Genomic DNA, 14,420 nt, shown 5'->3' on the forward strand with positions numbered 1-14,420 from the left:
TCTCTGTCAAAAATAAACATTAAAAAAAATTTTTTTATAAAGGCTAAACCAATTAGAGCATGAAAGAAATTTTATCTGAATTCAGCAAAGTGCAAAAGAGTACTACTTTACTAGGTCTGATTGTATACAATCTATAATAAAAATATTTCTTCTTAAATTTTTTTTTAATATTTATTCATTCTTGAGAGAGACAGAGCGTGAGCAGGGGAGGGGCAGAGAGACAGACAGAATCCGAAGCAGGCTCCAGGCTCTGAGCTGTCAGCACAGAGCCCAATACGGGCTCACAGTCTCTCATGACTGTGAGATCATGACCTGAGCTGAAATCAGAAGCTTAACTGACTGAGTCACCCAGGTGCCCCTGGTTTAGCCTTTATATTAGTCATTGTATTCACTATGTCAGTGCCATTTAGAGAAGTTCTGATGGTAACAATTTAGTCTTCCTTCCAACCCACTTACTCTTTTCTAGAAGTGTTTTTTATTATGGTTCTCCAAGGAAACCGAGCCATTAAGAGTATGTACTTTTATATGTTTTTTTGTGTGTTTACGTATATTTTAACATACACAGAGAGAAAGAGGGAGCTAAAGAAAGAAAAAGATTTCTTCTGAGATGTTGGCTCACACGGTTCTGGAGACTGAGAGGTCCCACAGTCTGCTGTCTGCAAGCTGGAGACCCGGGAAAGCCTGAGAGCAGGAGAGCTAGTGGTGCAGATGCCAGTTCAGATCTGCCGGCTTGAGAACCAGGAGCTTTAAAAGGCAGGAGAAGATCAGTGTCCCAGTTCAAACAGCTGGGGAGAGCGCTCTTGCTACCTTCCTCCATCTTTTCCTTCTGTCCAGGCTCTCCATGGACTGAGTGGTGTCCACCCAAATTTTGGAGGCGGGGGGCAGGGATCTGCTTTCATCAATTCACCATATCAGACACTATTTTTTTCTAGACACACTCTCAGGACATTCACAGAAATAATGTTTAACCAGGCATCTGAGTGTCCTGAGGCCCACTCAGATTGATAGATAAAACCAGTCATCACAAGTGTGCAGGATTTTTAAAAAGCCTGTGGTAAATTTGTAGAAATACTTATATTTAGATATCATATCATATGCCATTTTTCCCTGCCACTCTTCTCCACCTATTTTGGTAACTTTGTTGTCTGGCAGTGTAATAATTAGATGCCCACCATGGCAACCCAAGTGTTCTTCCGTGCTAATGCAAGTAGAGCCATACTTTTCCACAGGCTATCGTGTAGATAGAGGTTGATAGGAACATAGGAGTAGATGATAGGGCAGAGGCTCAGAGCAGATAGAGATAAATTTGTTTGTAAGGTGATCCCGAAGTGATCTGAGTTGTCTCTCTGTTAATATCTCTAATCTGAAGTTTTCTCAAGAGACTCTGGCCTACCTGCTTCCTGAAGTCATTTGTTAAAGTTTTATTCCAAAATGAGGAAGAGAGATGCAGAATTGTAGATCATATCTAGCAGGAATTTCCTCTTCCCTTTTAAATTATATACTCTATTAATGGCTTCAGTGCACATAGATTTTTGTGAATGATAAGAATGTAAACTTTGGACTTGCTCATGAAAGACTATATTTTCCATGAATTCAAGCTACTATTAGAAAAAAATCTGTTTGTAACTTTACAAAGATGTACAGATGTACAGAGTTACCAAAGTTGAATGATAATCTGTATGTAAAAAAGGCTTATTAACTTTTGCCCTTTTGTTCAAGAATGTGTGTCTTAAATCTGAAATCAGTTGTAAAACAGTTAAGAAAATTGAAAGTTTTATAAGGTGGAACTAAATAAAAAGTAAGCTTGATATGTTCAGTTGAAAAGCAAAACCAAGACTTTTTAAGTGAGGGGCCTGTATCTTAAACTTTACAGTTTTTCTTTTTAATCAAGGGCTGTATTTGTCATGACAGAATTATAACAACATCCAGAGAAAGGAGGTCAGAGTAGAAGTGTCAGGTACCAGGTGTTGAATGGTTTAAACCCAGTTGTTAGCATTGGTTGTGCATAGAGTAACAAGAGGAAAGGCAAGAAGAACATAGATAGGACTATTTAAAAGAAGTAATTTAGAAGAAAAGTTTAAACTTTTGGTTTAGATTACCAATGATCTTGTGGCTAAAGCAGTTGGGCCCTTTTTAAAAGTTCTTATTTTATTTGGCTTGTTCATGGCCTTTAGGTGCTGTTGACTACTTGGGCACTGAAATTCCCCGTCCCCTACCCCCAACTTGACTTTTACAACACTTTTTTCTTTTGATTTTTTTTTTTGTTCACTTATCTCCGACTGGTCCTTCTCAAATGGGTATATACTCTTATACTTGCTGTTCCTCTGGGTTTAGTAATCGTAGTAATTTTGCCCATTAATTTTTTTTTTTTTTTTTTTGAGAGAGAGAGAGAGACAGAGCATGAGCAGGGGAGGGGCAGAGAGAGAGGGAGTCACAGAATCCAGAGCAGGTTCCAGGCTCGTAGCTGTCAGCACAGAGCTGGACGCGGGGCTCAAAACGTGAAACCATGACCTGAGCCGAAGTTGGATGCTTAACCTGCTGAGCCACTCAGGTGCCCCTGCCCATTAAGTTTTGATAATACTACCCTCTCTTGATAGTGATGTCCACACTAAGACACAGATATATATCTGTGTCTTACACACAAATATATATAATATATGTATATATATAGGTATATGTATATATAAAATAGCAGCTATATATCTGCTTGACATCTCAGTCTATGACAACTCATCTTTCTTTACCTGATTGCTATACCTCCTCCTTGTTTATTTTCTTTTCTTGGTAAATGTCAACAGCTACCAGTTTCTGAAATCAAAGAAAAAATGAAATTTTAGGTGAAATTGTAATGATATGCACAGAAGGATTACATAAATCTTAGGTTTTCAGAGACATGTTTTTTTGTTTTTGTTTTTTTTTTCTATTCTTAGGGTATGTTCAGGGAATGAGTGACTTACTTTCCCCTCTTTTATATGTGATGGAAAATGAAGTGGATGCCTTTTGGTGCTTTGCTTCCTATATGGACCAAATGGTAAGAACAGGGGGCTCCTTCCTTTAATCAAACTAATTTTGAAAAATTGAGTTGTATAATCTTATTATATAAGATTGATGTTTATATTTAGCCAGTTATGGTGGAACTTAAAAATTGCTCCATGTTGTTTGTTTCTTTGTTTTTTTAAAAAATGTTTATTTTTGAGAGCAAGAGCAGGGAAGGGACAGAGGGAGAGGGAGACAAGAGACAGAAAATCCCAAGCGGGCTGTGCACTGTCAGTGCACGAAAGAAAAACCCCCAAACTGTGAGGTCATGACCTGAGCCGAAATCAGGAGTTGGATGCTTAACCGACTGAACCACTTAGGTGCCCTGGTTTGTTTCTTTTTTAAATAGTCTTTTCAAAGGACTTGAAAATACTGACATTGTTTTTAATACAAGAAGTAGACAGTAAGTGCCTGTAACACAAAAATAATCAGGATTTAATATCAGTAAATGCTTATGTCCTGCAGAAGGCTATGAGTCATTATAGAATATTGATGAAGTAGATGAATTCAGTTCTTGTGAAGTAGTTGAACTTCATATCAGCTGTTTCAGAGATAAAGCTTAGTCATGCCAAGTAATATCCTTACTTTTTGTGAACATTTTTGGATTTTGTTATTAGAGTAACTGATTTTTCTTCTAGATCTCTGAACTATTTATAATGGTGACACTTTCTTAGTAATTCATTGTTCTTTTCTCAGAAGCATGTGATTGTTAGAGTTGAACTATGTTTATGTATACGTATTATTACAAAGAACATTTTATCTACTATCCCTGATATATCTTGGAGACAGAATTCTGGGACAATAGCACAGAGTATTAACAGGGAAATAAAATAGAACAGCTTCTCAAGTAATCTATTAGAAAGAAAAAAAAAAAATAGAAGAGGGCTAAGAGTAGATAAAGGCATATGAAATCCAAAGACCTGACTGCATAGGTCACTGTACTGTTTCAGAGTAAAACTGATACACTTGCCACTGGACCTTGCTGTTGGGTATTCAAATGGCTTGCTTGCAAGCGGATAAAGGTTTTAAATATATAATCATTTAAAATGTTTCCCTGTAACATAGGGTTTAACTCAGTTTCTAGGATACAGATGTGGAATTTAGAAGTAGTACGCTTCTCTGTCTTCCTTACATCTATTCTTCCTGTCTTGGGAATTAGCGTGCCAATTTTTCTTTGCCTTTCCAATTTTTCCCACTTACACCTATTTCTTCAAGTTTCTTATCATGATTCCAACTCATCCTCACTTCTTCTTCTCCTTTTCCAAATGATTATTTGATAAGACTTGATAATTTAAAAATATCTTTTACTATTAAGTTAATAAGTATTTCAGATTACATAGTCATGACCAGGAATTAATGTTTTGGATTATTTGGAACGATTATTAATTGCAGTAATCTGCTAATACCATAGTTTGTCTTCCTTACCTATTTGATTGATTTGATTTTACCTGCCTTCTTAGTTCCATTTACTCCCAAGTGCTCTAGAAACCTGAGGCATTTGTTATAAAGGTCTGTACAACTGATACTAATTGTATAAAAACTGTTGTCTTCCTTTCTTGTGTTTTTGTTGTTTATCCTCTTTTCACTAGAGCTAGTATGTTCCTTGATAAAAGGCTCATGTCTCTGTTTAACTAGTTCTCTGGTATGCTTCCAGAATTTTCCTAATGCCAACATGAGGTTTTTGTGCAACAGATTTTTGTAGAATAAACACATGAATATTTCCCCAATGCTTAGACACTTATAGTAAGTATTCCAAAAGAATTCACATGAGCATACTGACTGCATTTCGATTTTTACAATAATAGTTTTCATAAAATTGAGCCAATACTGGCATGTGCAAACAATTGGCTTATGATTCCATTATATACATGCGTGCATACAGACTTGTGCATGCATTTAGGCCTCAGATGTAAGTAAAGACTTCTTTCTGAACATCTGTAATCTACACTTTACGGTCTATTTGTCATTTTTGTGTATGAAGGTTCAAATTCTTTCTTCTTTTTCATAGTAAATGTTTCTGTGTTTGCCTTTTCCATTGAGGTTGGTCTGGGGATTTTTCTAGTCTTTATTCTAAAAAAAATCTCTTCATATATTGTCTACTAACATTTTCATATTTGAATAAAAGGGTAATATGTTGCAATCAAAATAATCTGCATGATTATTTTTTATTGCATTGCTGTTGGTTTGGTATCCTTAAATCTAGATTGCTATTTGACTCCTTCTTCTTGTTTTACAGCTTTATTTCATGTAAGTTTTTATTTCTTTTGTGATGACTGAACCTAGTATCCATAGATTTACTTTTGTTATATTTACTTCCATCTAATGTAGGTGTAGACATAGATTGTGTCTGTTTTAGAAATGTTATAGAAAGATTAGCAAAATGAGCTAATGAACTTTCTTACCCACCCATTTGTTTTGTCATATAATTTAGTTCTTCCCGTCCTTCTCACCTCCCTCCTCATATATACCGCATGTGTATATATACATATACATGGATATATATGAGCATGTGTATATGAATATACATGTGTATGTGTATATGCACACATATTTATGTACAATACAATTGAAACCATTTGTATATCCATTGTTGATCTAATTTTCCCTTCTCCAGGAGTAACTACCCTTCCAAAGTTGTCTTCTATCATTTTGGGAGTGCTTCTTTTTATAGCAGAGTGTGCCATGTTGGTACTCCCAAAATAACTCTACCCTTTGGCTGTCATAATAAAAATGATGCTGTTAACCAAAGAGTTAATTTTGCCTTTGGCTTACAGGTCTGTGTGTAAAGGAGAGGAAACAGTATCCCAAAGGCTTGTGACCATCTAGTAAACTAGTTCTTTAAGGCATAAAAGAAAAATCAGGTTTTTGAGAGTCAGTAGCCTTAATTAATTTATTTTTTTAAACCAAGAGCAATGCTGTGTCTCCAAAACTAAAAAAAGAAGTGTGAGAGAGGAGATGTTGTCCTTAGGTATTTTTATAAGCATTGGGACAGTAGGTTACAATTGAGGAGTTGGGGCACATGGATAAAAGGGATCAGAATGACCTGAGGCACCTTCCAGTTATTTTGGTCTCACCACCCACCTCCCAACCCTTGACTAAGTTTTGGTAGGGAATTTTCTCAACTTTGGAGATTAATATTTAAAGTATGTAAACCGTAACTGTTCTCAAACTTTGTGATTTCAGGACCCCTTCACACTCTTAAATATTACTGAGGTCTCTCAGAGCATTTGTCTGTGGGTTATATATCTGGATGTTTATCATATGAAAAATTAATAATGGGAAATATATAAGTATTTATTCATTATTTAAAAATAACAATAAATCTTTGTACCTTAACATCTATAACACTTTTTTAATGAAAAGTAACTTTTCCAAACAATTTCCTGAGAAGAAGGATTCTTTTCCATTTTCTTTAATGTCTAGTTTAATGGAAGACAGTTGGATTTTCTTATCTGCTCCTGTGTCACTACTCATATACCCCTTTATACTTGGGGAAGAATTTCAAGTGCAAAATGCATATAATATTTTGGAATTGCCATGAAAATGATTTTGACTTCACACATTCCCTAGTGTCATCAAATTTAAGAAATAAAGTAATTCATTAAAATGAAGTATATGTTAAAGCTAAAATTAATTTTATTTTATATGACAGTTTGCAGAAATATTTACCAGTGTAGGTGATTTGATAAAAGTATATTTCCCAAGTGTGTATTTCTTTCACCAAGTTTCTTATTTGATGTAAGAAATAAGTGTATCTGTCTGCATTCTTCTTTATCTAAGTCAAATGAACAGAGGAAAAGTATTCCTTATTGATTCCAAGGATTCTCTTCCCTCCTTTTTAATGTTGCTTTAGCTTTTTAATTTGTTGTGATTTTTTAAAAAATATAACCAGTGTGGTATAAATCCAGCATTTGTCCTTAGACTCCTGCTTTAGCTATCAGTGATTTTGTACTATAAAATATGTATTCAGCATTACTTATGTGGTAACATTTATTTCCTTTTAAAGCATCAAAATTTTGAAGAACAAATGCAAGGCATGAAGACCCAGCTCATTCAGCTCAGTACCTTACTTCGATTGTTGGACAGTGGATTTTGCAGTTACTTAGGTAAGTGTAATCAAATTATGTACCCAGCAAATTGTAGGGTGATACACAGAGAGAAAAAAATGTAAAGAACTGTCTTAAATACATATATACTCTAACGCTATTGCCTGAGTTCCTCTGAGAAGTAAAAGTGTGGTGCCAAACGTGCTTTAAAGCAATTTATTCATAAAATGAATTATTGCTATTTTATGGATTTCTTTTATACAAATGTCAATAATTGTTTCCTTGAATTAGTAGAAGGCATTTAAATTTATAGGACTTTAATAGCCGAAGCTGTGTAGAAAAATTTGAATTTGAAATAAGTCACTGTATTCTGAGATAATTAATGTAAGAGTAAGCCGTACATATGTTTTTTTTTCTTCTGTGTAGAATCTCAGGACTCTGGATACCTTTATTTTTGCTTCAGATGGCTTTTAATCAGATTTAAAAGGGAATTTAGTTTTCTAGATATTCTTCGATTATGGGAGGTAAGTTCTTAAATTATTATACAAATGTAATATTTATTATGGAAAGAAACACTTTATTATTCCATAGAGTATAGATGAATTATAGTAGTCTAACTGAAATTTCTAAAGCAAGTATGTTATAAAATTCTGATGGTTTTTGTGGTCTCTCCTTAAAACTTTCTTATTTTGAATTGAATATCTGGTCTTTGGAGCATTTTTCTATAAATCACAATCCTCATGAGGTTTTGGGGCCACTAGGTTTCACAGAACAGGTTCCCTCTAGACCATTTGTATTTGTGTTCTTTCCTTGGGAGGCTTGACTTTATGTGAGACTCTGCTACGGTCTGGTCTAGGTTTGTATAGAGTTCAAGAAGTTTTGACATGACAGGCCAGTCCGTTTAGATAGCACTTTGTTTGTAGTCTGAAGTATTGAAAGGGAGCTGACTTGTGTTTCGCTTTTTTAAAGAAATTGAAGTTAGAGAAAAATATTAATAATGTAACAAACATCTTCTGAATCTACGACCGTTCGACCATTTAATTTCTACCTGATATATATTTTGCTTGTTTGCACCAGCAGTGTTGCAATGACATCATATTTAACACTAAGGCAAGTATCTTAATATTCAAATTTTCATGGATACCTCCAAGTATGTCCTTAGAACAAATTTCAAGATACCTCTAAATGAGAGAGTAGCCAGTTTCTAAGGCTGTTGATAGATTTTGCCAAGTCGCTCTCAAGAAGAGATAAAAGGTCTTTATTTTCAGTATGTGCACACCAAAGATAGGAAAGGTCACATTTAATCACTGGTAGTCAACTTGAACTCTGACCTGATTACCTTAGCTAATTACTTGGGTTGAGGAGATGGAACATAATTGTGGATTAAAAACAAACTTTCCACTATCCATATTTAACATATGTAAACATTTTTCCATATTTACTTCTAGGGGTTTTTTCCCCCAAGAAAAATAATTCTAACTAAAATCTTTCTTTAATCTCCACCGAGTCTCATTTCCCTGTCCCCAACTCTAGAGGATATTCATGATCATGTTTTTGGTGTATGTCTTTTTATTTCATTTTGCACCCAGGGTAACTCTTGATGAAAAACAAAAAATTATTATATTCTTCGAAAATCTCTGTTAATTGTTAACGAATCATTGTGCTTTTCTTTTTTTTTTTTTTTTAATGTTTTATTTATTTCTAGGAGAGAGAGAGAGAGGACAGCATGAGCAGGGGAGGGTCAGAGAGAGAGGGAATCACAGACTGAAACAGGCTCCAGGCTCTGAGCTGGCAGTCAGCACAGAGCCTGACGCGGAGCTTGAACCCACGAACCGCGAGATCATGACCTAAGTGAAAGTCGGAAGCTCAACCGACTAAGCCACCCAGGCGCCCCCGGATCATTGTGCTTTTAAATAGAATATTGGTGTAGTGACTAATTGCTACCTTATCTTCATAAAGATTAAGGATTACAGAAACTCTCCTAAGGAAGGAATGGGGGAAATAATCCATTTGGATAATGAATAGACTTATGTATAGTGGAATCCCTGTGCCCTCTGAGGCTTTTATAGCTGGAAATTGGTTCCTTTATAGTTGACTATCATTAGAGAAGGTGACATGCTCACTGAAGGATCATTGCTTTGTGTAGGATAACTTCCTCTGTTTGAAATTAGAAGCAAAACTCACCTGTTCTTTACCTGGAATCCTATTTAATGAAAATTTATTTTTTGAGGGTTGTCTAATTTTCCAGTAAGTATGTTGCTGGCAACATTGTACTTTTCAAAAATGTACTTATTGTTTGTTTGTTTCTTTGTTTTGTGGGGTTTTTTTGGTTTGTTGGGGGAGGGGGTTATGTTACTTTTAAATTTTATTTGAGAGAGAAGGAGTGTGCAAGCAGTGGGGAGAAGCAGAGGGGAAGACAGAGAAAGAGAATCTCAAGCAGGCTCCACACTCAGTATGGAGCCCATGATGGGGCTCCGTCCCACAACCCTGGGACCATGACCTGAGCCAAAATCAAGAGTTGGACACTCAACCAACAGAGCCACTCAAACACCCCTCTTTATTTTTAAATCAGAGTATAATTGACATATGGTATTATATTAGTTTAGTGTACAGCATAGCAATTCAGCATTTACATACATCACAAAATGCTCTCCATGATAGATATAGTTACCATCTGTCACCATACAAGCTTACATCAGTACTGTTGACTAATATTCCCTATGTTGTACTGGAATTATGTACCTCTTAATCCCCTTCACCTAATTTGTCCATCCACCCATCCTTTTTTTCCTTTTGACAACCACCAGTTTATTCTCTGTATGGAATCATATTTTAAAGTTTATCAGTTTGATTAAATAAATGTCTCAGCTTCTTTTTTAAAAGATTGAGAATGTTACTACTATATAGTTAGAATAATTCTCAATCTATTTACCAAATAAATTGAACTTCTAATGAAAACTTTGAGGTTAATTGCATTGTAGTTAAACTTTCAAAAATGGGATTTACTCTGAAAATTACTCAACTTGACTTACTCCTGACGAAGTAAAAACATTTCAGGTATTATTTGTGTGGGTCTTTAGTTTTTTCAGGTAAGATATTATTCTGTACATTAACAGGAGGCAATTAAGGCCTTAAATTTGAGGTCATTATCTCTAGTTAGGACATGCAGCTATTGATGAAGTGTTTTATACATTTGGGTATAAATTTTGCGTAGTTGATTCAGTTTTTGTCACAATCAGGGACACTCTGTGTTATGTAATATAATGTAGAGCTCTCATGGGTGGTTTTGATTTCATGCACTATCTAACTGAATTTTTCCATCCAGGATTTAGCTCCTACCTCCGGTCTCCCTCCCCACCCCCAACTGCAAGACTGAAGATGATTTAAAAGTGAGAAACTGAAGGGTCAGAGAAATACTGAAAGTGCCTCTAACCCTTAAACTTAAACTCATGGATGTAGCTTCTTAATTAGTACCATTCATCATATAGGTTAGGGTCAGCAATTTGCTAATTGTAGTTACTTAAAGGGCCACATTTGGAATTCATCATATTCACATAGTGTTGAACTTGATGTTAGTCATTATGTAGGTAAAGGTTAAGACTTCTCTACTCCTCATTTCCTAACTAGAAAATCAGTGACCCCAATCTAGGTACCCTCTGCTTTGCATAGAAGTCATTTAGAGTTCAGCATTGTTTTTGTGAGGAAAATATTTTAGAATTGATACAGTTTACTAAATAGTTCTATTTTTTATAGGTAATGTGGACCGAACTGCCATGTAAAAATTTTCATCTTCTTCTCTGTTGTGCTATTCTGGAATCAGAAAAGCAGCAAATAATGGAAAAGCATTATGGCTTTAATGAAATACTTAAGGTAGTTATTCCTTTAATTTAGATTTTAATATTTTGGCTCTTTCTTCTGTTTGGTGGTACTGATAACACAAACACTTCCTGGAGCTTTATTGAATCCCTTGAGTAAAACTTAAATTACATCAGTAACCCTTGGTACTAGGACTGACTCTCTGAGAATGACAGTTTGTTGAATACATACTGGCCAGTTATTTTTTACCTGGGTAATGAGAAAGAGAAATTTAACAAATGCTCTTTTAATGTAGTTCAGTTTTCTAAAAAAACTAATTGTCTTTTGCTTATAACTTTGAGATGGTAGACTTGGGACAGCTGTTGGATTTAATGTTCCATAAGTTTATTAGCTATTTAACTTGAAAATGGAAAGATATATTGAACCTCCTGCATATTTGTAGTATGTGAATATTCTTATTTTACAGATTTTATATGCAGTGAAATATAACTGGTAATAAGTTGTTTATATAGTAGAATATATAGTGCTTTTAGTTTCAATTATCATTTTATTTTATGGATTCATTTTAGCATATCAATGAATTGTCCATGAAAATTGATGTGGAAGATATACTATGCAAGGCAGAAGCAATTTCTCTGCAGATGGTAAAATGCAAGGTATACAGTGTTTTAAATAATTGTAAGGGGTTTTTGTATGATTTTGGTGGGCTTTGGTCAAGAAAGAATTTTTCTTCATCGAAGTAAGATAAAGGCAGTCTTAGCAGATTGAAGGCAGACACCAAGTATTGGCTAGCATTTTGTTTACCATTATGGAGTTACAGCATTTAATTGAAAATAGTTGATTAATTAGGCTAGATAAGAAACATAGTGCAGCAAAATGGCAAAAATAATGAAAACATTTCTGCAACAACTAAAGGGGCTGTAGAATTGAAGTATTGATTGATGTATTATCCAGTCGAATTAGTGAATATAGACTAGGAATCATATTAAATATGGTATCCCCAAATAAAGACAGATGCTAATCAGAAATGATTAAATGGATAGTATCAGTCAATGTCTTTACTTTTGTATTAGTGAAGCTCTCAGTTATTTCTGAAAACAAAGCAAATTTGATGTGTTACGATCTGAATTTGAACTGAGTCATTCTCTTCTGATGTATTTTGGCTTTTGTGTTTTTATGAGAGTGCCTCTTTGGTTTTTGTGTCATTTGTTCATGGTTCCAAATACTTATGGTTCACTTTCTGCCAACATTTATTTGGTAGCTATTCTGTTCAAAATATGTGAGTGAGACACTTCTTTCTTTAAGGAACCTTGGGTATTAAGGGAAAAGATAGTGTAAATAAGATCTCAGTTAATATCTAAGATACTATAATAATAATAATGAGAATGAAATAAATTGTAAATACTGGAAAACTTACATTTGTGGGAGAGGCAGGGTGGGGTGGAGAGTGACTAATTCAGAATAAAAGATCAGGGAACCACTTAGGAAAAAACTGGTTAGGATTTCATTTGAAGAAGGTGCCTGTGAGAAGATATGTAACAATTACACTGTTAAAATAACTGTTCAGATTCTGGAATAAGTGTAGTCTTAAGTCCAAGTGTTATTTTGTCATTACTTTTCCTCTATAATGAATGATGGTGTTGTTTGATTTTGCATCTTCAGGAATTGCCACAAGCGGTTTGTGAGATCCTGGGGCTTCAGGACAGTGAAGTTGCAACACCAGATTCAGACACTGGTGAAGATGAAAGCGTTGGCTTGACTAGTTGTCCTGCGTCTACATTTCAGAGTGATTCCTTGCCTGTACTTGCTACCAGTGGAGCCGGAGATGACAGCACAACACAGATATCAGTGTCCCCAAAAGTTAGCAGATTAACACCTGCATGATCATTCTTCTTGCTTAATTTTTGAAGAGACACTTTGTTGCAACCTTTTTCAAGTACTTGAAAGGTGGAAATTTAAAATCTTGGTATTGATCATGCTTTAAGGTTTATGGAAAGAAAGTGTACTGATGTTCTTGCATTAAAGCTTTACAAAGATTTAAACTAATTATTTTTGTAGTTACTTCTACCAAATAGCCTTTCCTTTTCAACAACATTCCTTAGTATTTTTATAGCCAAGTACGTTTTATTTTCTTGCTGATGAACTGGAATTGGATAAATATTACAAGTGGATGAGTTGGAAATTATGCACTTTGAAAAACATTCACTTTGTTTACTCTAAGTTTAGTGGGGTTTGGATTTGATTAAATTAAATGTTAGGCCTTTCTATAGCATTCTAAGCTGAGAAGTAGATTGTGTTACCCAAGTGATGAAATAAAAGAATTTGTTTTTCTCTCTTGTTTACAACAGTACTCAGCTTAAATATTTATGCTGGTTGAATGTGATTTAAATTGGATATTTTCATCAATGCAATTTAATGTGTAGATAAAAAGAGCTATTTCAACCATAATAAGTGGATTGGCAGTATATTTTTTACATTGAACTTTTCTTCACTTGTATATAAAGACTATATAATAAGTACTTATTTATGAGTATAAGAAAGGATAGGCGTATTTTCTTTAACTGAAGAAACTTGACTATTGATTTATATAACCTGATTTGACAAAAGTAGTACATAGCTTCAATATGAGATCTTTTTCAGAACTATTTTCTTAACCATTTATTTCATGAGACTACATTCAACCCTGTACCTTGTGTAATTTTAAAATTAATTGCCTGTAACCTCACTTTACTAATAATATGTTTATTATCTTTCCTAATAATGCATTAACTGATTAATCAGGTCTTTACATTTTTATAAAGTGCTCTTTGCAGAAAGCTTATGTCAAAAAATTCAATATACTATCACGAGTCTCAAAAAATACTTTTTTGTATATGAATGAAGCTGTTGTTTTTACCATGCAGTGTTGCATGATTTTAAGTTATGTGGAAGTAACATAACTGATTCCGTTTTAATTGTAATTTGTTAACTCCTGTACATATCATTAAAATAAATTTGAAGTTGAAGTAGTGTTTTCAGTTAAATTATACTTAGAAGTAGTCTGTTAGTTCTTCACTGGAAGAAAAAAAAAATCCAATCAGACCCCCAGCACATTTCCTACTTTTATGTGATTGAAACAATCATTGAAATGAGTTATGGACATGAGAAAGAAACATGACCCCTTTTATAACTGAAAATGAATTTTCCTCATCATGGATTTGGTTATAGTGCTGTCTTGGAAGATATAGTTGTCAACTTGGGAAAGCAACTTCCTACAATTGATGATAATAATGTAAGATAAAAGTTACGCAGTTCTGAAATGGTCCAGCAGATAGATTTCCACCATCCTCCCCATGCCCCCCAGAAAACTAGGGAACCACATGAACTTTTTTCCTACTTGAGTATTAACTGACAATCATGACAGGAGAATCATTAGATTTTAGTTTTTAATATCATATGTGTGTTATCTTTCATCAGTTAATAATGAGCAAGTCTATTTAGACCAAAAAAAAGTAAACTGATCAGAAACTCGGTCTCTTCAGC

General features: G+C 34.3%; 1 protein-coding gene across 3 annotated transcripts in view; it reads left to right on the forward strand.

Annotated features, from left to right (window-relative positions):
* Positions 1-13,903, forward strand: part of TBC1D15 (TBC1 domain family member 15) — a 72,082-nt gene extending 58,179 nt beyond the window's left edge. For 2 of the 3 annotated variants that reach the window (XM_039221422.1, XM_039221424.1), the window contains 6 exons: positions 2,931-3,031; positions 7,043-7,142; positions 7,509-7,606; positions 10,836-10,952; positions 11,468-11,554; positions 12,561-13,903. In XM_039221422.1, the coding sequence (XP_039077353.1) occupies positions 2,931-3,031; positions 7,043-7,142; positions 7,509-7,606; positions 10,836-10,952; positions 11,468-11,554; positions 12,561-12,782 (725 nt within the window). In that variant the 3' untranslated portion in view covers positions 12,783-13,903. Of the gene's footprint in view, positions 1-2,930; positions 3,032-7,042; positions 7,143-7,508; positions 7,607-8,051; positions 8,472-10,835; positions 10,953-11,467; positions 11,555-12,560 lie in introns of those variants that run through there. The other variant, XM_039221423.1, reaches the window with a different exon arrangement.
* The last annotated feature ends 517 nt before the right edge of the window (positions 13,904-14,420 follow it).

The sequence above is a fragment of the Hyaena hyaena genome, unplaced genomic scaffold (assembly GCF_003009895.1).
Source record: "Hyaena hyaena isolate Hyena2069 unplaced genomic scaffold, ASM300989v1 scaffold_990, whole genome shotgun sequence".
Classification (NCBI taxonomy): Eukaryota; Metazoa; Chordata; class Mammalia; order Carnivora; family Hyaenidae; genus Hyaena; species Hyaena hyaena.